The 27,029-nt window shown below is 44.2% G+C and overlaps 1 protein-coding gene across 1 annotated transcript in view; it reads right to left on the reverse strand.

Moving 5' to 3' along the window:
* Positions 1 to 27,029, reverse strand: part of Trpa1 (Transient receptor potential cation channel A1) — a 221,924-nt gene that overhangs the window by 25,359 nt on the left and 169,536 nt on the right. The window contains exons 12-17 of the mRNA XM_077690748.1: positions 18,495 to 18,664; positions 17,731 to 17,815; positions 17,295 to 17,354; positions 17,109 to 17,195; positions 16,966 to 17,036; positions 15,622 to 15,790 (exon numbers count right to left, since the gene is read on the reverse strand). Coding sequence (XP_077546874.1) covers positions 15,622 to 15,790; positions 16,966 to 17,036; positions 17,109 to 17,195; positions 17,295 to 17,354; positions 17,731 to 17,815; positions 18,495 to 18,664 — 642 coding nt within the window. The remainder of the gene's footprint in view (positions 1 to 15,621; positions 15,791 to 16,965; positions 17,037 to 17,108; positions 17,196 to 17,294; positions 17,355 to 17,730; positions 17,816 to 18,494; positions 18,665 to 27,029) is intronic.

Below are 27,029 nucleotides of genomic sequence, written 5' to 3' on the forward strand. Positions count from 1 at the left end.
GCTTTAAATAGCCGACGCTCGTCCATCTGCCGAATACAATGTGCATATAATGAATATTCCGTTCGGCTTGATATATTCCAGAGCTCCTTTACTTTGTTCTCTAATGAGTTGAAAACTGTTGTAGCTTAAGTCCTTTATGTCATTCCAAATTTATATACCCTATGTATTATGTGCAAACTGTTCTTGCTTGCTTTTCACTTTTTCTTGTTTTGTGTTGCTTGAATATTTGTACGTTTTAGTGTCAGTGTTGGTAATGCTGAAGCTTTTCCCCCCTTTTTTTTTGGAACTTCCTAATATGTTGTTAGAAAACCTTGGTTACATACGTATACTCTATGTCATGTTGATTCAATATTTGCTTGTATAGTTCCTATTTTTCACATCTACTGAACGTTTCGCTGGCCGAGTGGCATGGCTTGCAACACTAAGCCTGCCTTTTCTTTTTTGACTTTCTGTTCTTTTTTTTCCTTTTTGCTTTCTAAGATTTCTGTAACTATTTTTACTTTATTGTTTATGTCATACATATAGTTTTTGTGTGTTGTCTTGTCTTAATTGTAGTGTTTTTTTTTTGTATGGTGTACCAGTACCAAGACCCTAGGGTTGTTCCTGGGCACCGAAAATAAAGGTTGATTGATTGATTGATTGATTGATTGATTGATTGATTATTCTATTATTCGCCGCGTGATGGCGCCCAGTAAGGACAAGTGCCTCCTCTGCTGCCTCGCTTTCTTCGGCAGGCAGGAGTTTTTTCGATGTTCTGCGTGTAAACGCCGTGCGCACGGAAAGTGCATTGTTCTTCCGGACGAGGAACTGCAGCGTTTGACCTCCGGTGAGCAGCCGTTCGTCTGCAATCTGTGTGTGGCCGCGGCGTCACCCGCTAGGCCTAGCGACCCCGGTGACCAAACCAGCGAAGACGGTGAGCCAGCGAACATCCCGGCCAAACGAGTGGCGTCCCCTGTCGGAGCAAGCTTCAACCCTTCGGAGGACCTACGCGCAGAGGTAGCGGCTTTGAAGAATCTCCTGTCCGAAGCCTGCGACAGCCTCTCTTTTCTTGGGGATGTTGTCACCGAGTTGCGCGAGGAGAACCGGCTTCTGCGACGGGACCATGTGGCTGGGCTTGCCCATCAGGCTACAATCGTCGCGTCCCTGCGTGAGGAGGTTCGCTGGCTGCGAGGGGAGCTCGCCCGTCCGCCGTCTTCCCCGCCTGCTTCCCCGAAGCCTGCTAGCCGTTCCACGCTACCGGTGACGTCACCGCACTCCGGTCTCCCCATGAGGTCGTCGTTCGCCGCAGCTGCCGCCGGTGCAGCGGGCGAAGGCGGCCCCCTCCTGTCCTCGACGAACGCTTCGGCATTCTTAGAACGCTCCAGCGGTCAACCAGGTGCGGTGTTGAATGATTTGAGTTCCCCATCGGACTGCCCTTTGCCTCCGCCTCTACGGTCCGACACTGCGAGTAATGGCCCGCCGGTGAACTTAGTGAAGAAAAGAAGCCCTCCTCGCGTTGGTGCATCGGAAGCTTCTGAGTTGGTTGTGGTGCGCCGACCGCCGAGCTCCAGGGCCATCTTCGTTTCGAAGTTGTCGGCTAACACTACATCTGGGCAACTGTTGGCCCACTTGTCGAATGTGCAAGTCACGCCATTGTCATGCAAACGCCTTAAAACCAAGCATGACTCCTATTCTTCTTTTTGTGTAACTGTTGACGCAGAGTGTTTCAGGCGCCTGTGCGACCCGTCTATGTGGCCAAAGGGCTGCCTCTTCAAGCCGTTCCAAGGCAAGCTCCACCCTGGCATGGTGCACAGCTGTGAAACTTCTGAGAATGACCAGTAAGAACGACACTCTCGACATCTATTATCAAAATGCTCGGGGTCTACGTACTAAGTCCTCCGAATTTCTTAGAAATGTTGTGTGCTCCAAATTTTCTACTATTGTTATTACTGAAACTTGGCTTTGCGATGATATCTCATCTTCCGACTATTTTCCTCCGACCTATGAAATTTTTAGAAGTGACAGAAAGTTAACTGGGCCCAAGCAAAAGGGAGGCGGTGTTCTCATTGCCATCGATCGCTCAGTGCAATGCGTGCGGCGTGCAGACCTCGAGACTGAGGAATCAGTCTGGCTTGAGGTAGGCCTCAAGAAAGGCGAGAAGCTGCTCATCGGTGCATTCTATATAACCGCGGATATTTTACCTGTTGAATATAATCTAAAGCTCACATCTATTGAAAATGTTTCCAATTCACACTCCAACCATAAGCTAATTATACTTGGGGACTTCAACACCCCAGGTATTCACTGGAACAGTCATTCATTTCAGCATAAAAACCATTATGCAGCGCAGAAATTCACCATGTTATTAGATTTTCAATCATTCACCTCCTTGCAGCAGTTCTGCCACATAGAAAACTTCTGTGGTAATGTCCTAGATGTGTGCTTCTCGAACTTGAAAAACGTAGAAGTGTGTGCCTCCGAAGTATCTCTTGTACACCCCGACAAGTTTCACCCCCCTCTTATTGTCTCTGTCTCTGTCGCTGCCCAGCATTGCTATGGTGGTGTTGACGATTGTGCAGTCCCGCGATATGCTTTCAAGCGTGGAGATTATGTTGGGCTCTATCACTTTTATTCATTTGCTGAATGGTCTAGTGTTTTTGATGTCAATGATGTTGACGAACAGGTTCGACGTTTTACCGAAATTGTCAGGAGTGGCATGGAAAAGTACATCCCTTGTTATATGCCTTTTCATTCCAAATTTCCCCATTGGTTCTCTAAAGAACTTCGAAGTTCGCTTAAACTTAAGGACAGCGCCCACAAAAAGGCCAAGCGTTCTGGGCTCGACAAGTGGAAAGTGGAGTTTAGTCGGTATCGCTCACTTTGTAAAAGCCTCTACCGGCGTGACCACCAGCTCTATATAGAGTCGTTAGAGGCTTCTGCGTCTCAGAAACCGGCTGACTTCTGGAGGTATGTACGCGGACGTTCTAAGGAGTCTAAAGAACACATTAGCCTGCTTAATTCCGATGGGGAACAGGTTGAGGATGTCGCCACTAGCTTTGCTCAGTACTTTCATTCTGTCTTTCAATTGCCAGATGGTCACGACGAACGCCTGTCGTTTAATAATATGTCTAATTTTAGTACACTTATGTTCGATGAAAAACTTGTCAATGATAGCCTTAAACGGATGAAACCGTCATTTTCCTGTGGTGCAGACGGAATTCCAGCAGCCCTAATGAAGGTTTACGGCAACATTTTTGTGCCTGTCTTAACTTCCATTTATAATAACTGTTTACTTTTCGGCAAATTTCCTCGTGCATGGAAGATTGCTCGAATTTTTCCAATATTTAAGTCTGGTGATAAGTCAGCCGTTACCAACTATCGCCCAATCTCACTCCTTTGTGTCGCCTCAAAACTCTTTGAGTCAGCTCTGCACAACGTTCTTGCTGCCTGCGTCAAGAACGTTCTGATACAAAATCAGCACGGCTTTTTCTCGGGTCGATCGACGGTTACAAATCTTGCAAGCTTCATGACTCAGGCTTCGGCTGCAGTTTGTGAAAACGGCCAGTTGGATGTTATCTATTTTGACCTCAGTAAGGCGTTTGATGTAGTGAACCATAAATTATTAATTAACAAGCTTACTATGTCCGGTGTTGATGCAAGCCTTGTTGCCTTGTTGTCCAACTATCTCCTTGACCGGTCCTTTTACGTAGATGTAAACTTCAAAAGGTCTAGTGTTTACACTGCAACGAGTGGTGTACCTCAGGGTTCTGTGCTGGGTCCACTATTGTTTTCTGTCTTTATCAATGATGTGTCAACAGTGTTAACAAAATCTTCATTTCTTCTCTATGCTGATGATGTAAAACTATTTAGACACATTAGCAGTTTTCAGGACTGCTGTGCCTTGCAGAGGGATGTGTCGGAATTATCGGTCTGGTGCAGCAAAAACTGTCTAATTTTAAATCCAGCTAAAACAAAGGTTGTCACGTACAGCCGGAAAACCCATCGTCTACTGTTTTCCTACAGTATAGAGGGAGCTCCTTTGCAAAGGGTTGAGGAGATTAGGGACCTCGGAGTTCTTTTCGACAGTACCCTCTCTTTTTCTTCTCATATTAGGCTCATCACCCGGCGAGCGCTCCGAAGTCTTGGAAATGTGTGTCGGATTACAAAGGAATTCTCTTCTCCAGATCCATTTCTAATGCTATACAATGCAATATGTATCCCCCAGTTAGAATATGCTTCTGTTGCCTGGAACGGCATCTCCAAATCTAGTAGTGAATTAATAGAACGTGTGCAGAAGAAGTTTTTATCCATATTTAAGCACCGTCATCACAATCACAGTCCGGGTCCTGATTCTGACTTACCCATAGTTCCTTCCATTCCTTCGTTGACCTGCAGACGTTTGCGTGCAGACCTTACATTTCTTCACAAAGTTGTTCATGGTGACCTTTCTTGCGCGGACCTGCTTAACTGTTTAGAGTTTAGTGTTCCACAGAGGCCCACCAGGTCGCATCGCCCTTTCTTGACCGCTGCGCGCAACTCCAATCATTCTCCAGTGCGCAGAATACAGAATTGCTACAACCGCTTCTCTGAACACCTTGACATCTTTCAAAGCTCCTTTACAATTTACCGTACTGCGCTGTTGAACACAGTATGTTAAACATCTATGATATCTCTGTCGTTCGTTTTTCTTTTTTTTTTATTGCTGAAATTTGGTTTCTCTGCGGTTCTGTTTAACCAATATAGTTGCCTGTTTTTGAAACTGTTTACTTATCATGGTTGTCTTATCATTTGTCTCTATACTTTGTCATTGTTTTTGTCGTCTTACTGTCAAACTTTGTTCTCTGCTTGTTGTGTATTCATTACAATAAGCTGAGCCACAAAGGCATCTTCTTTTTCTTTTTTACCTGTACCCAGGCTCCGCCTGTGCTTTATTTCTGTAATTTTCGCTACTTCAATTTGTGTGTGTGTTGTCGCTTGTTTGTTTCTTTCAATATGTTTCTTGTATTTTGTTTTCATGTAACTATCCGTGCGCCAGCACCCAGGCCTCTGGCTGTTCCTGGGCACGTAAATAAACATGATTGATTGATTGATTGATTGATTGATTGATTAGCCGTTTCAAGCCGTTTCAAGGCAAGGTGCACCCTGGTATGCTGCACAGCTCTGAAATAACTGAAAATGATCAGTAAGTACGAGAGTTTCGACATATACTATCAAAACACTCGAGGTCTACGAACTAAGTCCTCTGAATTTATTAGAAATATTGTATGCTCTAAATTTTCTGCTGTTGTCATTACTGAAACCTGGCTTTCCGATGATATCTCGTCTTCCGACTATTTCCCTTCTAACTATCAAATCTTTAGAAGCGACAGAAAATTAACTGGACCTAAACAAAAAGGTGGCGAGGTTCTCGTTGCCTTTGATCATTCAGTGCAGTGCATGCGGCGTGCTGACCTCGAGACCCTAGACGAATCAGTCTGGCTTGAGGTAGGCCTCACGAAGGGCGAGAAGCTACTCATCGGTGCATTCTATATATCCCCGGATGTATTACCTTCTGAATTTAATCGAACACTCACATCCATAGAAAATGTCTCTAATGCACACTCCAACCATAAGCTTATCATACTTGGAGACTTCAACACCCCAGGTATTCGCTGGAACAGTCTTTCCTTTGAGCACAAAAACCATTATGCAGCGCAGAAATGCAGCATGCTATTAGATTTTCAGTCGTTCACCTCCATGCAGCAGTTTTGCCGCATAGAAAACTCTTGTGGTAATGTTCTAGATGTGTGCTTCTCAAATTTAAAAAACGTACAAGTGTGTGCCTCCGAAATATCCCTTGTGCACCCCGACAAGTTTCACCCCCCTCTTATTGTCTCTGTCTCGGTCGCGACCCAGCATCGCTCTGGCGGTGTTGACAATTGTTCAGTCCCGCGATATGCTTTCAAGCGTGGAGATTATGCTGGGCTGTATCACTTTTATTCATCTGCTGAATGGTCTAGTGTTTTGGATGTCAATGATGTTGACGAACAGGTTCGACGTTTTACCAAAATAGTCAGAAGTGGCATGGAAAAGTATATCCCTTGTTATAAGCCCGTTCCTTCCAAATTTCCCCACTGGTTTTCTAAAGAACTTCGAAGTTCGCTTAAACTTAAGGATAGCGCCCACAAAAAGGCCAAGCGTTCTGGGCTTGACAAGTGGAAAGCGGAGTTTAGTCGGTATCGCTCACTTTGTAAAATCCTCTACCGGCGTGACCACCAGCTCTATATAGAATCGTTAGAGGCTGCTGCGTCTCAGAAACCGGCTGAATTCTGGAGGTATGTACGCGGCCGTTCTAAGGCGTCTAAAGAACACGTTAGCCTGCTTAATTCCGATGGTGAAGAGGTTGAGGATATTGCCACCAGTTTTGCTCAGTACTTTCATTCTGTCTTTCAACTACCAGATGGCAACGACGAACGCTTATCGTTTAATAACTCTAATTTTAACACACTTAGGTTCGATGAAAAAATTGTCAATGATAGCCTTCAACGGATGAAACCATCATTTTCCTGTGGTGCAGATGGAATTCCAGCAGCCCTCATGAAGGCTTACGGGAACATTTTTGTGCCTGTCTTAACTTCCATTTATAATAACTGCTTACTTTTAGGCAAATTTCCTCGTGCATGGAAGATCGCTCGAATTTTTCCAATATTTAAGTCTGGTGATAAGTCAGCCGTTTCTAACTATCGCCCGATCTCACTCCTTTGTGTCGCCTCAAAACTCTTTGAGTCAGCTCTGCACAAAGTTCTTGCTGCCTGCGTCAAGAACGTTGTGCTACCAAATCAGCACGGCTTTTTCTCGGGTCGATCGACGGTCACAAATCTTGCAAGCTTTATGACACAGGCTTCGGCTGCAGTTTGTGAAAACGGCCAGTTGGACGTTATTTATTTTGACCTCAGTAAGGCGTTTGATGTGGTGAACCATCAGTTATTAATTAACAAGCTTGCTAAGTCCGGTGTAGACGCAAGCCTTGTTGCCTTGTTGTCCAACTATCTCCTTGACCGGGCCTTTTATGTAGATGTTAACTACAAAAAGTCTAGTGTTTACCCTGCAACAAGTGGTGTACCCCAGGGTTCCGTGCTGGGTCCATTATTGTTTTCTGTCTTTATCAATGATGCTTCAACAGTGTTAACAAACTCTTCTTTTCTTCTCTATGCTGATGATGTCAAACTATTTAGGCACATTAGCGGTGTTCAGGACTGCTGTGCCTTGCAGAGGGATGTGTCGGAATTATCGGTCTGGTGCAGGAAAAACTGCCTAATTTTAAACCCCACTAAAACAAAGGTTGTCACCTACAGCCGGAAAACCCACCGTCTGCTGTTTTCCTACAGTATTGAGGGAGCTCCTCTGCAAAGGGTTGAGGAGATTAGGGACCTAGGGGTGCTTTTCGACAGTACCCTCTCTTTTTCTCCTCATATTAGGCTCATCACCCGGCGAGCACTCCGAAGCCTTGGAAATGTGTGTCGGATTACAAAGGAATTCTCTTCTCCAGATCCATTTCTAATGCTATACAATGCAATATGTATACCACAGTTAGAATATGCTTCTGTTGCCTGGAACGGCATCTCCAAATCTAGTAGTGAATTAATAGAACGTGTGCAGAAGAAGTTTTTATCCATATTTAAGCACCGTCATCACAATCACAGTTTTCATCCTGATTCTGACTTATCCATAGTCCCTTCCATCCCTTCCTTGAACTGCAGACGTATGCGTGCAGACCTTACATTTCTTCACAAAATTGTTCATGGTGACCTTTCTTGCGCAGACCTGCTTAACTGTTTAGAGTTTAGTGTACCACAAAGGCCCACCAGGTCGCATCGCCCGTTCTTGACCGCTGCGCGCAACTCCAATCATTCTCCTGTGCGCAGAATACAGAATTGTTACAACCGCTTCTTTGAACGCCTTGACATCTTTCAGAAATCCTTTACAATTTACCGTACAGCGGTATTGAATACAGTATGTTAACACCTATAATATATATGTCTGTCGTTCTTTTTTTCTGGAATTTGGTTTCTCTGCGGTTGTCTATCCAACTGATAGTTGCCTATTTTTGAAACTGCTAACTGTCATTTGTTCGTTTTATCATTTGTCTTTACACTCTTGCCGTTGTTTTTGGTGTATTACTGTCAAACTTTGTTGCTCTGCCTGTCGTGTGGCCTTTACGACGGGCAGAGCAACATAGGCATCTTCTTTTTTTATTTTTTTACCTGTACCCAGGCTCCGCCTGTGCTTTATTTCTGTCATTTTCACTAATTCAATTTGTGTGTGTCTTGTCGCTTGTTTGTTTCTTGCTATATGTTTCTTGCATTTTTTTTTATGTAACTACCCGTGCGCCAGCACTCAGGCCTATGGCTGTTCCTGGGCACGTAAATAAACATGATTGATTGATTGATTGATTGATTGATTGATTGATTGATTGATTATTATTATTATTATTATTCGCTCACTGCAAGGCAAAAGCCTCTCCCATAGATCTCCACTTACCACGGTGCTGTGATAGCTACGACCAATTTATCCCCGCAAACTTGTTGATTCATCTGCCCACCTAACTTTCTGCCACCCCCTGTCACGCTGGCTTTCTGTAGGGATCCGCTTTGTTGCCCTTCATGACCAACGGTTATCTTGTCTTCGCATTACATGCCCTGCCACCGCCTATTTATTATTCTTAATTCCTGCTAATCTGTCCTTAGCACGCGTTTGCTCCGTGACATACTCCGTTCTCATCTTGTCCCTCAACGTTACACCTATCATCTTCCGCTCCATTGCCCGCTGAGTCGTCCTCAATTTAAGTTGAACCGCTTTAGTGACCCTCCAAGTTTTTGCCCCGTAGATGAGTACCGGTAAGATGCAGCTGTTATACACTTTCCTCATCAGCTACAATGGTAGGCTGCCATTCATTATCTGAGAATGCCTGCCACTCTTCAACGACTGCCAAGTCCTTCAAACTACACTTCTACAACTTCCCATAGCGGACAGTGCTTTAGAGCACAGGTCGATAATGATAATTGATTGTGGGGTTTAACGCGCCGCAGCTCCCCCTGGGCTACGAGGCAGGCCGTAGTGGAGGGCTCCGGATTAATTTTGATCCCCTGGAGATCCTTAGCGTGTGCCGAAATCTCGACACACGGGCGTTTTCGCTTTTCATCTATATCACTAAAGCGGTCACCGTGGTAGGGAATCGCACCCGTGTCCTTGAGCTCAGCAGCACAATGCCTTAGCCACTAAGCTACCGGGGCCGGTCCAGTTCGATATTGAAAGTTGTAACCCAGGCCGGCAATGGGTGAAACGGAATACCACAATCGTCGCTGTTTATTCGTTTTCTCGTTCTATACAGGGAGACAGTGGAACGATCATGCGCTTTGCGCAACTCCCTAAACAGACCTCGCAAAGAAGAAAAACAGATCGCTATCGAATGAATAGTGTTTGCCGTAAGCGAAATTCTTCTGAGCTGGGAAGTGGAAGGCATTTTCGATGATGCGGCGACCCAGAAAAAGCGGGAGCCGGAATAGCGCGCCGCTTTGAATTATGTAAAAGACGATGCAGTATATTTGCGAGGAAAAGAAGAAACCCTGAGTCCGCTAGAAAAACGCGTGCAATATAAAAACGACAGGTTGCGCTTCTCTGTTTACCAAAAATATGAAGGGCTGCGAAGGGTGAAAACAAGGTAAATATAAAAACTAAAGGTCGCGATTTCCTGCTTACAAAAAATATGAAAGATTGGGAAGCATAAGAACAACGAAATATAAACACCAAAAATTTCCTCATTTTTATTTACGGCAAATATGACCAGCCTGGATATTATAGGGGAATGGGATACGATAACGTAGCTTCTTTTCTTGATGGTAAACCGAAGAAAAGAATAAAAGGCAACAAAACAATTTCAGGCGAGAACCGTAGGAACGAAGGGCGAGAATTCGAGGAGTGCGCTAAATTTGCTACTGTTGCAGCGCGTAAGATTCCAGAGCGGTAGAGAAGAAATTCCTTTACATGGTAGATGATAAAATGTTTTTGCGAAGTACAAAAATTCACGCAGCCAATCCCATATATCGAGATGGTTCGTATGTATCAGTGAGCCGGATATAGTAAAAATGCAGCCGTACTTTCAATATGCGATGGTGTTTCACCCCCTGCACTAAACCCGAACATTTGTCGAGATTTTCTTTAGCGGAAGATGAAAAAATTGTCGCCGATCATCATCCTTCTTGCTTGCAAAGACTAAACGGTGCATGCCAAGTCAAATTACGAGTTTTAGGCAGTTTTCAACGCCCTTCCCCCTGCCCTGTGATGGTTCGCCAGGAGAGTTATGTTTTATTTTCCTGCAATTTCATTTATATTTTTACTCTCTGTATGTCATACTGACGCATTTGCTTGATGCAGGTTTCCTATTGGACAATCTTGCGCGTTATGGGTGTTCAGATTTTGACAAGTATTCAGCAGTAATAAAGGAATTCGTTTTGCACTGGCGAAATTAAGTGCAGGGGGGACAAGTATGCGCGATGTGACACGGCGCTAATAATGGCTCAAAAGTTTCACCATAATTTGCTCGGTGTTATTCGGACACATACCCAGCAAGAAAAAAAGAAAGGGGGGGGGGGCAGGTGAAGAGGTCGAAAAACCTAGAAAGGCAAAAGGCATAGTGAGATTTTAAAGGTCGCTGCGCAAGGGTGAACATTGTTGGTAAAGCTTAATTCTGTCATAAAAATTTCAGTTATTTTTTTATTGGCAGAATATTAGCAATTCTAACATGTTTGGAATGTAAAAAAACTGTCAGGTGGGATTCCGTAATTTTTCCGGCAAACTACTTATCCCCGCAGGGTCTTTGTCAAAATGCACGTTGATTGATTGATTGATTGATTGATTATTGATTGATCGATCGATCGATTGATTGATTGATTGATTGATTGATTGATTGATTGATTGATTGATTGATTGATTGATTGATTGATTGATTGATTGATTGATTGATTGATTGATTGATTGTGGGGTTCAACGTGCCGACGCCTCACAGGCGATGAAGCCCGCCGTAGTGGAGGGCCTCATTTGGGATTTGGGCCTCATTTGGGATGGAGGGATTAATTTCAACCGCCTGGGGATCTTTAACGTGCGCCGAATTCTCCAACGCACGGGCGTTTTTCCTTTTAGCCTCCATCAAAAAAGCGACAGCCGCGGCTGGCAATCGAACCCGTGTCCTCGTGCTGAGCATCAAAATGTAGGCGCACGCGCAGTCACTGCAACGGATGACCGGATGTCCGTTAAAAAGATTTTTCCGTGTTGTTCGTGTGTTCTCTTAAATTATTGATTATAGCCACACGGATTTTCCGATATGCACCATCTAAATTAAATTGTCCGGTATTGTACACATCATATTTGAGTCGAGTAAAGTGGGCTTTGGGAACGGTTAACTAACAGGGTGCGATGCTTCCTTTCTCGGTATTGTTCTATGCATTTGTTTTAGTTGACATGGTTCACTAATTCCGACGATTTGTCAGCAGCAGAAAAGACTTTGTTGCCGTTGGCGCGTTACCTGGTGGCGATCTTAAAGCGTTGTGCTGCCGACCATAAGCACGGGGTTCGACGCCGGTCGCGGCAGCTGGTTTTCTTCTCCAAAAAAACAATAAAACACGGCAACGTGTCAAGATCTCGGCGCACTTTAATAATACCCAGGTGGTCTACAACGATTTATATCCTTCCCTCAATGTCGGCATTGACGTGACCTCTTTTCTTTAGATCGAGTACAGAATGCTTTGTAGGTACGTGACGACAGCTCACTTCAACTTATCTGTTTCCTTCTTCTTTTGTTCCGGTCTGCATTTCCCCCTAAGCTGCTTAAGACGTTGATCAGCGACCGACTCCAAAAGAAACGAGAGTTAGTCAGGGGCCTTCGGACGAGTCATCTGCTTCTTCAAGCTATCGTCCATGGCGTGAAAACAAGATTTCCTCAGGGCATCGGTAAAGCGCACGTGCCTGGCGGACTTTCCTTTCATCAGCTTAGGGTGCGTCGACTGGAAAGACAGAATCTCCTTCTGGCTACGCGGACCATACGCCCGACATACGCGATCGGGTGAGGAGGTGGGCATGAAGAGGTCAATGTATCCAGAATCCGATTCCGGCTTTCCAGTCGGCGCGCTCGAAGCTGACGAAACGAGAAATCGCCAGGCACGTATTTTACCAATGCCCCGAGGAAATCTTGTTGTCACTCCATTTTTTGTAGCGTGAGCTACACTGGCCGAGCTTGAGCAGTTCCCAGTGGCTTCTGGAGAGCCGTGCTGCGCATGCGCGAGGAGCAGTGACGTCTCACGGCGCACAGCTGGCGCGCCGGAGCCGCCGCCGCCGCCGCGAATGGATTGGATTGGATTAGATTAAAAATCGTTTGAGCAGCAGTAAGCATGATAGTCAGCTAACCCTAGACAACAAAGACACCTAAGAATCGACAGTTGAACCTTAGCTCACGCTACGTATATCCTGGCATAGTCGAGGTAAGCCACTGCTAATTTTTTTATCACAGCAATACGCTTCTCCGAGCACGTGTATCTTTGTACAGCGACTTTCAGCATCAGAGCTGTTCAAGCTTGAGCTTGCTCCGCTGACACTACCAAACAAATACGGAGAAAAACACTGCGCAGCCTGTAAAGGGTGCACCACGGCAGGTAGAATATTACAACAGTGAAGCCGGCTTTCGTTCCTGCTCGAGGGGGAGCACAAGGGGCATATGCGTATGTGCACCCCTTACCATAACATTTTAAAGGTGATAGTATATTCGATGGGAATCAGCTTGAATGAAACGAAGACAAAAGGAAGAGGGAGATACACGGCACATTGCTACGACACACTGCCACACAGATACACTACAGCAGTGTGTCGTGTATCTCCCTCTTCCTTTTGTCTTCGTTTTATTCAAGCTGACCCCCATCAAAGATGTACCAACTAGCACAGACCAGAGCCATTCTGTGATAGTATATGTTGGGAAATCGGCGCAGCTTGTACAAGCGGTGCAAGCCTAGAGAAACAGCGGAGCTGGTAGTCGACCTAGCTTCTTCCCTCCTGGGATCCGTTGTCAGTAAGGGGGACCGAGAGGAACGGCCTTGTAAAATCCGGCTAAACTCGGCCTGAACACTTTACACTTAGCCTCGCAAGAACATCGCAAAACTGAACAAAACTTAGCAAAGCCTAGCAAAACCTATCAAAACTTAGCAAAACCAGAGGAAGCTAGGTCGTTCCCCGTTCCGCTGTTCCTCCAGCCTTGCACCACTAGCGGCGCACCTTGCACAGCTAGTGGCGCAGCTTGCACCTCAAGCTGCGCCAATTTTCTCGCATGCAACTCCGTATATTGCTTTTTTTAGTTGTTTGAGCTCTCCCCCTTTTCCTTTATTTCTTTTAAATTTGTTGACGTAAAAATTTAGCGATATATTTTATTCAACAAGAAAAATGAGTTAGAAAATTGGTTAGGTAGAAGTAAGTTTCTTCAAGGTCGAGGTGTCGAGTAAGTTTATGTGAAGGGAAAATTTGGCTTTCATCAAAATGTCTTCGCACAAGAGCTTTACAGCTTGCTGAAAAACTTCGCGGTTCAAAAAACGTTCGTCTTGGTTCAGGATATTTTTGGACGAAGTTTGTTTTTTTCATTGGCGAAGTTTGGGCGAAAGCTGGGTAGCTTTCTTTTGTAACTGTACGGCTGCATATGAGGTGGATGCCATATTTTCCCTGCGTGAATGAGTTCCCTTGGCCCTGCGTATCGTCGACGTTGTGTGTTCATTCATCATGCGCCAATTTTTGTCATAACCAATATACTCACCCTGTAGGCCACTCTTGTTTTGTTCTGCCGTATCTTCTTTAGTTTTATCTCGTTTACTGCCATTACTTTATTTCTATTACCCCGGAAACATCCCAAGTTACAAGCGGATACTAGATAGTAAGAAGAAGTAGCGGAACCATCATATTGTAAGAGCCTTGGGTACCTGGTGTGGAAAGGCGTTTATGTTACGACAGAGCTGTCTCCGAACACCGGTTCAGCCACCAACGATGATGATGATCAGTCTCGTAGTAGACGAAGCGTTCCTCGATGTGTTTGGTGATGGGGATAATGGAGCAGTGAAATAAATGATTTTCTACGCTTCGGAGCTTCGCGCTCACAATATTATAACAAAAGCAAGAAAACGCCAGCATACAGTAGGAAACACAACAGCAATAAAACACGAAGCTATTGAAGTTGAAGCTATTCAGGGTAACTAAGAGTTCGGTTGTGCAGAAAAAAAGCTAATAAAACTGCTCTTTGGAAATATGAGACCCGCGTCGCTTTTAGGTGAACAATAAAGGACAATTATAAACAGTCTCAAAGTTTATAATAAATGGGCCAGTAAGCAGCGATTTGCTACCTAGGAACAAACCTTCCTTTTCAGTGAAATAGGGTATAAAAAATGAATGTGGTCTAATCATATAAAAAAAGGTGATTGTTGTGACAGCGAGCACTGTGAAACAGAGCGGGGAGGAGCACATAGACGAGAGAGAGAGAGAGAGAGAGAATACATTTATTGAGCGTCTAAATTGGGAGTGGTTCCTTATTCACTGGAGCCCATATGATGTCATGGCCGCCTGCGCCCGGTCGACCAGCGCTAGCTGGGTCGCGAGTGAGGAGCTGGACATCAAAATCTCCCATTGCTCTCTAAAAGAGGGGGTGGGGGGATGGAGGAGGGGTGGATTTTCTGAGCTGAAGTCGCACTCCCCAATTATGTGGCGGAGTGATCCTGGTTTTTTACAAAATTTGCATTCGGCCGAGTACTGTTCCGGGAATGAAAACATGCCTTGCTAATGCCCACTTCGTCATATGGTTATGCCTAATTTAGATTGAACCCAATTGAGGTATTTGTAATGAAGTCGAGAGCATGACCGAATCCCGTCTGGTCGGAAGGGTACATCCGGAACAGAGATTTTGAACAAGGCTTCCGTGCTGGAAGCCGAAACGTCAGTACGTTTTGCTTGGACTGGTCGGCGTCTATTTTTTGTCCCGAGGTATTTGTAATTATTAAAAATGTTGCGAAAAGTTATCTGTGTTCAAATATCCCGCAATTTCGTCTGATTTAGTTCCGGCAGCTTCATGCCGTGGCTTGTCGCCAAGCCACATCTCTCTCTCTCTCTCTCTCTCTCTCTCTCTCTCTCTCTCTCTCTCTCTCTCTCTCTCTCTCTCTCTCTCTCTCTCTCTCTCTCTCTCTCTCTCTCTCTCTCTCTCTCTCTCTCTCTCTCTCTCTCTCTCTCTCTCCTCGAGGTAGTTAGTCTCTTGTCCCGTAGCGTTAAAGCTTGAGACAACTGTGCTTAGCCAGCTGGTCAGAGCTTCAGCGAATACAAAGCAAGAACCACTCCTGGTGATTTCTTCATGAAGAGAAACAATACGTGCTTATCAAGTAGGCTATTCCATTGTCGCTCCCGGACTCGTGAACAGCCGACTACACGAGAATCAAACCGTCAAATATTTATTTTTATCTTATTGAGTGATGAGCCCTTATTGTACTGGACAACCCTCGGACTTTACACGGTGAGTCCGATGTTGTAAATCGATGAGCCCCGGTATGATTACGTTATCTTTAACCTGTTCTCAGTGTGTTCTCGGGAACTTACCGTGGAAGGGTGTACAAAAGCGGTGGCTAGCTGTTCCGACGTGACGGCCGTGAAGTTGCCTCGGTCAGACTTCTCGGCCATCAGCTGAACGGCGTTCGTCGTCAGAAATGCCAGGAACACGGTGTACACGGCGAGGTTCAAAATGTGGAAATACATTCCGTACGAGTTCCTGTGAGGACGACGGCGAAAGAGCAAACGCCAATTTGCATCCCTCTGTGCAGCATAGATTTACAGCGGCGAAAGCTGTGTGTTGTTCACCAATTCGAGCCAACCAGAGCTTGCGCGGATTGGAAATGCGACTGGTTCCACAAAGCTGGCAGCAAACATCGCCGCGCAGTGAATTTCGCCGCTAACCTCTGACATTTGCCGCTGGTTGTCGTATATCCGCTCGCTCGCAGTTTACGAAGGGCGACACGTTCCACGTTGATTCTCGTACCCGTTTTGACTATACCGGTATACTATGGGAAAACATCGTTAAAACTGCATCTGGGACAGTCAAGCGCCTGCGGCTGGGAGGAGACCTGTTTTGTACAGTTTATAGGTGAAGCGTCTCTTTCCCAAATAACAGATGTACAGGAAAAGTTACCTCGATTTATTCGTACCTTATACTCCTATTTTCGAAAAAAAAAACGCGGTAATGTAAGGGGCCACCCCTTACATTACGCGTTTTTTGCCAGTTTCGAAAATGTTTAATTACCACGTTTTTTAATTACTTCGTTTTTTACCAGTTTCCATTACCAGTTTTCAAAACACTGACGATTTTGGCGTTATAAAGAATTTCTGGAACAACGACTGGTATATTTGTAATCACGGGGCTGTAATGTGCGGTGCCCGCCCGATTGTGTATCCCATTTTTTGTGGCTTTTAACAATTCAGTTATGCAAGATAGCATGTACGTAAAGGAATGCTAATTCAGGCCCCTCAAGCGCTGGGGTCGTCTCCATTTCTTGTCCGTGTTTTAGCTCGCAGTTAATTTTCAACTATGAATGCTCACCAACTTGCTCATCTCTCCATTTTAGCTTATGTAGATAGCCATTTTATTTTCTAGCACGTACGCCGAACATTTTACCAAGATCATTTTTTTCGAGGTGTACACAAAGCAAATCAGGTCTCTTGGTACAAACTGTACTATACGTTTCAGAGACGGGTAAAGCAAACTACGTGATAAGCTAAGGCAGAACGATAATCCAGCTTTTATTTTCAAGAAACGGCGAGCACGTAAGACACGTAGTAACTGAGAAAGATCAAAGGTAATGTTTATTTGTTTCCCATTTTATGCTTTTTATGGTGCCTGACTTGGATAGCAAGACAACTGCATGCTAATTGCCTGTGGAGAAGACTTACCATTTGGTTTCTAAATACTTCACACAGAGAGGATGGGAGAGAAGCTCTTCGCGGCCGTATCTCACCATAATCTAAACAAAAATGTAAAAGTGTGAGAAAAATGGCCGCAAACAGGCAATTAGGTAGGTTTTTTCCACACTCACGTTCATCACAGGTAGCGGTTGATCGGTTTCAGGTACAATATCCCCAACACCTTCAGTGTTCTGAAGAGCTTGAAAGCTATGCTTCACCTGAGAAAATAAAAGCCCTTTGCAGCTCCAGCAGCAAACAAAACGCTCAAGTGAAGTGAAGGTAACGAAAGACATTTGACGCAATCAACTCAGACTCACATAATACGATGTGGAGTCGTGACTATATTTTGATTTAGTGATGCCTCTGTCCAACACAGCCTGAAAGAAATTGAAAGAGCTGATTAGTGGCGAAAGCCATGGTATGTGGTTGGTGCCTATAGACACGGCACGGTTTCTGCGATCAAAGTAGCAATTAAATCAAAATATTAACAAGATTCGGCGACAATAATGCAGGCCTTGTAGACGTGAAATATCAGTCATCCGTATGGTAACGTTCACAAATATATGTCGAAGCAAAAAATAAAAGAAAGAAAGAAAAACAACACCTCGTAATGTGGCAGCAAAGGACGTGATACGGACTGTAAAAACTCAAAACAGTGTTGTGGTTATGAAACAAAGTAATACCAGAGTCCTTCAAAGGTATTTAATGCGCGTTTTCCTAGTTTCTTAATGTGCCTTAGTGAGCCTGCCTTACCATCATAACTTCGGGCATGACGGCTGTAAGCCCTTCCACGAGGCACGTGTATCGTTTTGTTCGGAAGCTCATCACTTCTTCACTCCTGCAGGGGACAAAAAACGCAGACATTGTTAAGCAAATCCTTCAGTAGAGATAAACATTAAATTAACAAAGTTGATTGAATGCACCAAACGAATGTTAGTGTAGAATCAGGGTTACAAATATTCAAACACCAGTTTCCTAAACGAAAACGTAAAACACGCGAACGTTGATGGCAAAAAAGCAATGCACAAAGATAACTTAGACTGAGCTTCATCCAACGCCCCCTATAAGTACATCTAATTTTAATTTTGCTTCTATTTATCAACATGTTTACTAATGTGCTTATTTCAAATTTAATTTTATTTGAAATGTAAATTTATTTGAATGTTTCAGGTTACTTCCATTTTACACCGTTCGTTAACTTTCAATGTTTTCGTTTTATTTTTATTTACTTTTTTGAGCACTTTTTTTTGTATTTTGCTCACGAGCACGTGCCAGCATAACCTCTAACGGCCCGCTTATGGGCCGAATGAATCCCCCGTGGCTGCTGCTAGACCTGCGAACTTGAATTCAGGTCATCATCACCACAATCATCATCACAATTATCATAATCATCATAATAATCATAGCTTCTTAGGGTCAGCTTTACTGTATGGCGATTAGCATACACACATCGCACGTTAGAGCCAATTATTTCTTGCTTCATTGAAAAACCCAAATGTGCTTAAATTGTCACACACCTGGACGGATGTGTGACCATGACCATGGCCACCTCGCTGTGCTTGTAGTGCAGCGCGTAGTCTATGGGCGTGAAGTCCTGCTCGTTGCGCGATATCTTGCAGTTGAGGCTCAGGAGTAGCGAGGCGGTGTTCGCCTTGTTGTGCATGGCGGCCAAGTGAAGGGCGCTGTTCTGCAAGCGAAAAGGAAAAACAATAACGGAAGATTCTTTGGTGGATCTTAAGGAATGCGTGAGGATCTATACCCCGCCTTCACGAACACAAAGCTCGGCCTGATGTTCCGGCTTTATAAGCCGGCAACGGGGCATTCCTCGCACGCCACTCCCACACTGGGCCAACTTTGCTTTGCATTCTAACGATTTCATTGGGAACGACTTCTCGCTTTAGCGTTGACGTACTGTCACTTCTTCTGTTGCCCACTGGGTCGTCGTCGTTTCCATTCCGTCCTGTTTCTCCCCCTACTCGGCCCTCCATTCGCGTCACACTCCATTTTGCAGCACGTACAAACAAGCGGTGACGAGGCAGGACGTTAAGCAGCACGACGCGCAAGTCAGGCAACGCCTCTGCCCGCTCGAGGCTCCGTTTGACGTCCCCCATCCACACGTGTTCTGTCGTTTTCCGTTTTCTTGTTTTCAGGAGAATGGTCTTTCTCGAGCTACTTAAACGCGGAAATTTTATTCTGTCTGTCTGTCTTTCCCTCAATTCAGCCTCCCAACCGATGTTAAGGCAGTTGTTGAACGCACCATTTATATAGGCAAAGCCATTTCTAAGCATCTAGATCTGGTGGCAGTGTTCATACTTTGTTGAACAAAAAACAACACATTACGCAGATGTGAGGCACAACATCAATATTTGTCGCTCTGTGCTTACGGATTGACGGGGCAGTATTGTACCGACATCCTCCGTCGGTAAAATAAATTTCCTTCATGTACACTTCCGAAAAGACCGCAGCTATGCGCACAGCGATAAAACTGATGTAAAGTTCGAGGCAGTTGTGAGACTGGTTGGCAAGACCAAGAGTCTCTGGAAACTTCGCTTTCGCCGAGGCGCTGTTGACTGGAGCTCAAAATTGTGGATGTTTTTACGCGCCGATTATAGGCGGTGAGGAGCGTTGTAGTGGAGAGCTACGAAATAATTAGGGCAACTCAGGTATATTTACATGCGCCGATATTTCGGACACTCAGGCGCTCACGCTGCCCGCTAAAAGTAAAAATTAAACGCAGTTCCATTCACTGTGAAATCCGCTTAAACACCAGGGCTGTGGTTCTCTTGTGTCGGCTCGAAGGTCAACGCCAGAGAACGGCATCGCCGTCGCCGCGGAAATTCTATCGTTCGTGCAAAGGAATCGGCATCTGAACGTCAGCGACGAGAGGCACCTTGCCCTCTCCCTTGCATAGTGGTGGGGTGGTGGGGAGAGGAACCCGCCCTGCGAGACCATGGCACCCTCTATCGGTCGGTCTGAAAACCACCGGTGAAGCAGTTTCCAGACCCACCTATAAAGACCACTGGCGGGTCGGAGAACCTGCTCCTATTCCTGCGTGATGCATGACCTACAGCAGACTGACGAAAAGGCTCGACCTACTACAGCTCCGCTGTAAATAATGACAACTGAAGCCAGGATTGACTCGGCGTAACGTTGGAGGCGTGTAAGCTGCTAATTCTCATATAACTTCTTTTGGGATAGGTTCGATAACTCTGATTTCAGCCATTTTCTGTAACCACACTCCCTGCGTAGACGGCCGCGTATTGAAATGTCCGTGAAGTTTACAACTTCACTCTGAAATAACTTGGTAGGACAAGTAAATCAAACGCAGCGTAACAATACGTAGAGTCGCCTAAGCGACCGATTTCAGTATAGTGGATTTCAAGATACCTAGAATTCATTGAGAGCTACAGAGCGTTTTACACTAACTCTTGACCCGCCGCGGTGGCTCAGTGGCTAAGGCGTTGCGCTGCTGAGCACGAGGTCGTGGGTTAGATTCCCGGCCGCCACGGCCGCTTTTCTGATGGAGGCGAAAAGCAAAAACGCCCGTGTGCACGAGATTTCGGCGCATGTTAAAGGTCACCAGATGGTCGAAATTAATCCGGAGCCCTCCCCTTCTGTGCGCCTCATCGCCTGCGTTGCGTCGGCGCGTTAAACCCTACAATCAATCAATCAATGAAGCCAGGATTAAGATCAGCGTCATCGTACTCAGCAACACGACGCTTTGGCCACTTATCCACTACTACAGATTGTTTCAAAAGCAATCAGTTACACAAAAAACAAGTGTACCACCCCAAATTATTTCGCGCCGATTCCTGAGACGCCTTTAAATTTAGCATCGGAGGGATGTAATTCGACCTGGAAGTAATTCTAGCTGGATAAGTGAGATTAGTAAAATACTAAGTACGTTTCGGTGCCTCAGTGCTTTTTTGAAATTCGCTGAATGCATTCACATTGATCTCGTTGCGCTTCTCTAAAGGAAAATCTTATCACGATTCAAATGCGGTAATTGTCTTTCGGCCCTTTTCTGTTGTCGAATTCTTTTCTCTTGTTAAATGACAGCAAAACTTGTTGCATTTTTTTCTGCAAAACCGAACTTACGACACGTAAAACAGCTCCGCTCTCAATAACTGGACAAAAAAATTGTTTAATTAGCAACATCTTGTCTACATCATCCAGGCGGCACTTTTTTCAGGACGTTTGCCGTAACGTAGACGAAAGAAATCTATGAAGTGTAACATCGGTGTCTGGTCACTTTGGGTTGGACAGCGTGCTTTTTTACTGAGGAATGAATCTGTTTGCCATCATATGGGAAGAACAAAAATGAAGCCATACTACGTTTTCGAGAACTGTCGCGCAACGTAGACTCTTAATATAATTAAATCGTCTCACCCAGGTGCGGAGGTATCTTTAATGTACAGGCACCTTTGGGGTTAAATATGCTTTAAAAACGTGCACCCAACTCTATCATTCAGTCAAGTCGATGTCAACCGAAAAAATTAAGTCAGTACTAGTGATTGAGTGCTAGGCCTTTTATTGATGAGCGAAATTATTCATTCAGCTCATTTTGAAATGTAGTCGCAAATGATGGGTATGAGCAACAATTATTTCGCACACCTAGTCGGGATATCAGCATTTTGTAACAAGTCAAGTACCTTAATTGAAGCAACGCTGACCATTTTTATTTGTGGTTTTTGGACACACTGAACTTTTTGGGTTCGTTCATTATTGCGGTCAATCTGAAGAACAGTTTCGTTAGGAACTTTATCGTAAGAATTACACTGTAAAGATTCTTTAGATACTCCCGAACGGAAATTGTCAGATAGTGCTCGTGGTATCTTGTTGGATTCCCATCTCCACTCATACGCACATGCATCTGCCTAAGCTCACCTGATAGGACCTCAGCCCTGTGGCCATAAGAACTTTTATTAAATACCCCGTGTGACTCTGTGAATAAAAACGGGCTGCAACATATCACGCGCTACGGACAGATGAACGGATTTTGGGAGGGCATCAACCTAAAAATGATTACGCATTAAATAAGAGCAAATTAAAAAAAACCAATGAATGGCGCGGGAACTTATCAGCGCAAGTACGATTCATGTTACCGGAGGGTAAACTTGAACAAAGACGCCCGAGTCGCTTACGCTAAAACCAGCCTCGAATTTCTAAAGAAAATGTTACCTCCCTCTCAATAAACTAGCTCCACTTGTTTACGGCAGCATTGGTCTTGCCTCGTTCGCAATTCTTGTTTTGTGGAAGATAAGAACGCCGTACCACGACTCTGAAAATATCCCCAACTCTACAGACACCGTTTCACAAGCAGCCAGAAGAACTCGAAAACGGCCGTTCATCGAAACGGCAACTACTCTCTTCGCCGCTGAATAAAACATTTTCTAAATTTGGGCTGCAGATAAAGCGTGCACTCTCAGTAGACGACATGAATATAGACCATGCGCTTCCATGAAAGCTGTTTTTATGCAACAGGAACTATTTTTAAACAGCATGAAGCAAATACAGTGCGACGAACGAGTAAGACACTCTATCTAATATTCATGGGAAGAAAAAGGGCACGAAAACACCACGAAAGTCTTCTGACGGGACTCTCGAGTCTATCCCTTGGCTGGCAAAGCAGTTGATTAGAAACATGCACTCCATTCCCCCTTTTAAAGGTGTTAAACTTTCTTGGGCTACTTAAGAAAAGTTCATTTCATTTCATTTCATTTCATTTCATTCTATTACCTTAAAGTTCCCCGGAGGGACATTACATAAGGGATGGGGTTACAAAAAAACATGCAAAAAAGCCATGAAAAAAAAAACAACTTTGGTCTGTCTGTGCCTGGATTGAGGCTCCTGGCCAAAATTTACGATGAGTTCTTGAACGAGACGTTTACATAAGCAAGCTATTTCCAATGTAGTAAATGTGGTGGCGGTATTCATACTTGTCAACATTGTTGAGGAAAAAGAAAACATTAGGCCTATTTGAGGAAAGACATCGAAACAAAAGCGACATTTGCCTTGTTCTTTTAATGAAAAATACAGGGATGCTTGATTTTTGCGACAACAAATAAAAAATATGCCTTAAAAATTTGCTTTAACTTCAAAATACAACAAAAAAAAGCTTGGGACACTTTATTGTGCCAGGGTTCAAAGTTCAACAAAACGAAATGGCTAACGTAGAAGCGCTAGGGCTAAAAAGCGGCAAAATTGAATTGACTTAAGAAAACTGGCCTCCACTGCGTTTATTGTGGGAGGAGGAGAGTGTGTGAGGTGGGTGGGTAAAATAAAAGAGGCGTTTACGTGGCAGGGGCGACAGAAGACTACCGTCTTTCGACAAAATTTGCAGCTATGTTAGCAGATACGCGACCAATTTTTTTTTCTAAGTACGGAAGCTTTAGATGGCTCGGCAGGTCAATGGCTGACGCCTGGCACGAAAACACGAAATGAACGATGGCGAAACAAAAACAAAACGTCAAAGATTGCCAGGAATGACGCGAAATGTTTTAGGCAAATCCCTCAACGAAAGTGAAAGTGTAGTTGAAAAGGAAATTGTGTAAATTTGGGCTTAAGTGGGAACATAACCCAGGACCTTGGGATTGCGGATTGCGTTCCAGGACGAGCAGCCAGCGTACCAGTGGCTTTTCTTTTATTGCAAAGTCTGGATGGCTGCGTGAAACTACCTGACTAGAAAAGACCATGGGAACGTGTTGTGGCGTTCACTTAGGAACGTGCGTTGAAACTTTACTGAAGCCCTAAAGAATCGAGCAGTAAAACGACATCCCAAAAATTAAAATATAAACTATTTTAATCCCTCATAAATAACTAACGAATTGTAAATGTTTATCTGACCCAGCGTCCTCAAGAAAAAGAAAAAAACATTGATATTTTGCCCAGGATAATATTGCCTATCTCAAAGGGAGGTAATAAAAGTAGAGGTAAACGAAAGGTTAAGAAAAACTACCAATTATTGTATAGAGAGTTCCGGCCCAAATAATTTGTTGTTATTTTCTTGCGACACGCATTGCTGACCCACCCGCCTTTATTCGCTCTGAAGACATATGTCTTCAGAACGAATAACACTTTCTATTGGAATAGCATACATGGCTGCCCCCTTCTCCTCGTTGTGGCATTAAGCATTTTGAGACCCCCTTCCTTGATTCGTCAAAGAAGACTGGAAAGGTGTTCATGGAAACGGCGTTACGTCTGGTTCGAAAGTCAGTGATTTTGTAATTTTGAGAGGTGACAACGCTGCTATAAAAAAAAGCAATGTGTACAAACCAAATCAGAAACGTTTTGAGCTCTCTACCTTGCGCAGCAGTGTCCGTGACATTGGACGCTGGGGATTTGTGACTGTATTTGTGGTGGTGTTTCCTGAAGGCCAGATGATAGGGCAGGACCATGTTTTATGGAATAAGTTGGAAGGGTTTCTGCACTTATCGCATGCGTTTGTGTGTGAGTGTGGTAACTTTTAGGATAGACGGGGTGGGCTTGGTAAGTGTTTCTCTTAATTTCTATCAGTGTTTGAGCGTCCGCGCCAGGGAAGTTCTTGTCGGGGTTATAGAAAAGGGCTCGTTCGATCGTGGAAAGGCAAGCTATATGCCAGGTGGCTGACTACCAATGCCTGCATATTGCTCAGAGTTTCTTCCTCCTTGAAGCCGGCCCTGGGTTTAGTTATTCTTCTCACTATTCTTGCAATTTTCAGAATTGACGTCTTTATCTTTCCTATGCGAAAGTTTTGCCTTGCCATTACTCTGTGTGAACATACCTAGGACTTTTATGTTTTTTCGGGTATAGTGTGATCTACAAGTTTAACGTTTATTTGACCTGAGCTTACATAGCGGGTGCCGTGGATTCGGATAACTTCGGCTTTTTCTGGTGCGCATTGTAATCCATTTTGTGCAGCCAGTTTTTCCACCAAGTTTGTAGGCTCTTGAAGTGCGTCTTATGTTTCAGCCAGCGATTCATTGGTCGCCCAGATTGTTACATCGTCGGCGTAAAGGGTAAAGTTTTTGTAGGTAATGCTTTGCAACTTTTTTCAAATTGGTCGTGGTAACGTTAAAAAAGCAGGGGGGAGACTACTGAACCCTGTGGCGTCCCCTCGTTGGGCATGCGAAAGGGATCGGTTCGAATGTCTCCTATTCCTATGGACACGTTGCGATTCTATAGGAAGGCTTTAACATAGTTGCATGCTCACTCCCCACAGTACAGTTTATTCAGTGCCTTCAACATGGCGTGGTGTGATACTTGATTGAAGGCACCTTTCAGATCTAGGGCTACAACAAGGTGTTCTCCTCCCTTTGGAATATTTTGATGCACTTCCTCTCTAAGTATTAGGAAGGCGTCTTGTGTGGCGAGCCCTGTCCTAAAGCCTAGCATGGTAGGCGGTATCATATCGTTATCCTCTGGATAGTTGACTAGTCTGTTCGTGACGATCCTTTCAAACACCTTCCCCAAATACCAAAGAGATGCGGGTCTGAGGGAATCGGTTCCCGGTAGTTTTCCTTGTTTCGGAATTGTGACTTCGTCGGAATGTTTCCATTTCAGCGGGGCTACGCCCTTTGTCCCTAAGTGCTCGTTGAGGTACTCCGCCTCTTCACCTGGCGATCTCCAAGATTTCAGGTCACTGAGTTTGTTATGCCGTCAAAATCTGGTGCCGTGTTTTTTTTTCGCTGATAATATTGAATTGTCTGAGCGCCACTCGCCATTCACCACTTGCGAATGTGAGTGCACTCAACGCTCCCCACTCGTGAGCGGTGACTGGCGCTCGTCAGTGGCACCGGTCACTCGTGAGTGGTACCAACTGAACACGGCTCGTTGATATCACTGAAGCTCACATTCTATTCTTTTTGTGAAAGAGAACGCTTATACACATCAAAATATTTAAAATAATGTTTAGTGCAATTCTGGGAGAAAAGTAAAATAAAGAGGCTCGAGGAAAAATCCCAATAAATAAATAAATAAATAAATAAATAAATAAATAAATAAATAAATAAATAAATAAATAAATAAATAAATAAATAAATAAATAAATAAATTAATAAATAAATAATCCTTCATTTACATACATATAAAAATATGCCAACTTAAAATCACGCATAAAATACCCATAATAAGAACATAGACACACTCTTTAAAAAATTTCTTAGAGATCGCGAAGAAACATAAATAAACAAAACGGGATAGACCAACCATCCTTAATGCATAATTACACAATAGCGGAACACCGTAGGACAGGAGTGCGTGAAGGTCAACGGGAGAGGCTTTCGTCCATCAGTGGACCTAAATAGGCTGTTGTTGACGATTGTGATGATAATGAACATAGTAGAAATCGCTTCCCTGAAATTGAGTCTATTTAGGATAATGCGCAATAAAAACAATAATAGAAGAATCGAATACCTATTTGATTTCAACTGTTCACTTTTTCTTTTCAGTCAATCATTGACACGCCAGAACCTCTATTTGTACCGAAACATCCCTGAAGTGAAACGTCCGGATCTACAACTGTGCGTGTGCTATGTCCGCGCACCGGAAGTCCGCGTAAAAATAACCCAATAAAAATTTGTCACTCCATTTTTACGTTCCGTAAACTTTGGATTTTGTTAAACTTGTTTCTTTTGCTTTATTCAAAGATTCGTTATCAAAATATTTGTTTGAGTAATTGGTCATTTTTTTTACATCAAAGCTGTATATCACTCGCTCATATGCATTTGTTCTTGTCGTGGTCCATCAGCAGGGCTGTTCAGCAGAATACCCTTTGCGGCAAAGCGATATTCCGAATCTCGACGCATGTGCGTTCTCGTGCTTCGCCGCCACCATGAAACAGCCGGAGCGGCCAGGACCAAATCGGTGTCCCTGGAACTAGCGGTACGGTGCCTTAGCCACTGGGCTACTGCTCCGTGGTTAACCTTAAACCTAATAAAAACGGTTCATTTATAATTATTCGCGACAGAAGCTGTTTAGTAGTGCTTCTCTGTCGATAACGACTGTGCTCAACTGCTTTAATCCACATGCAGCGATGCCGTTTTTTTCTTTTTTGTTGTTGTTAGAGAGTTTTA

This window comes from Haemaphysalis longicornis, unplaced genomic scaffold, assembly GCF_048455015.1.
Source record: "Haemaphysalis longicornis isolate Haplotype H1 unplaced genomic scaffold, Haemaphysalis longicornis Haplotype H1 scaffold_10, whole genome shotgun sequence".
Lineage (NCBI taxonomy): Eukaryota > Metazoa > Arthropoda > Arachnida > Ixodida > Ixodidae > Haemaphysalis > Haemaphysalis longicornis.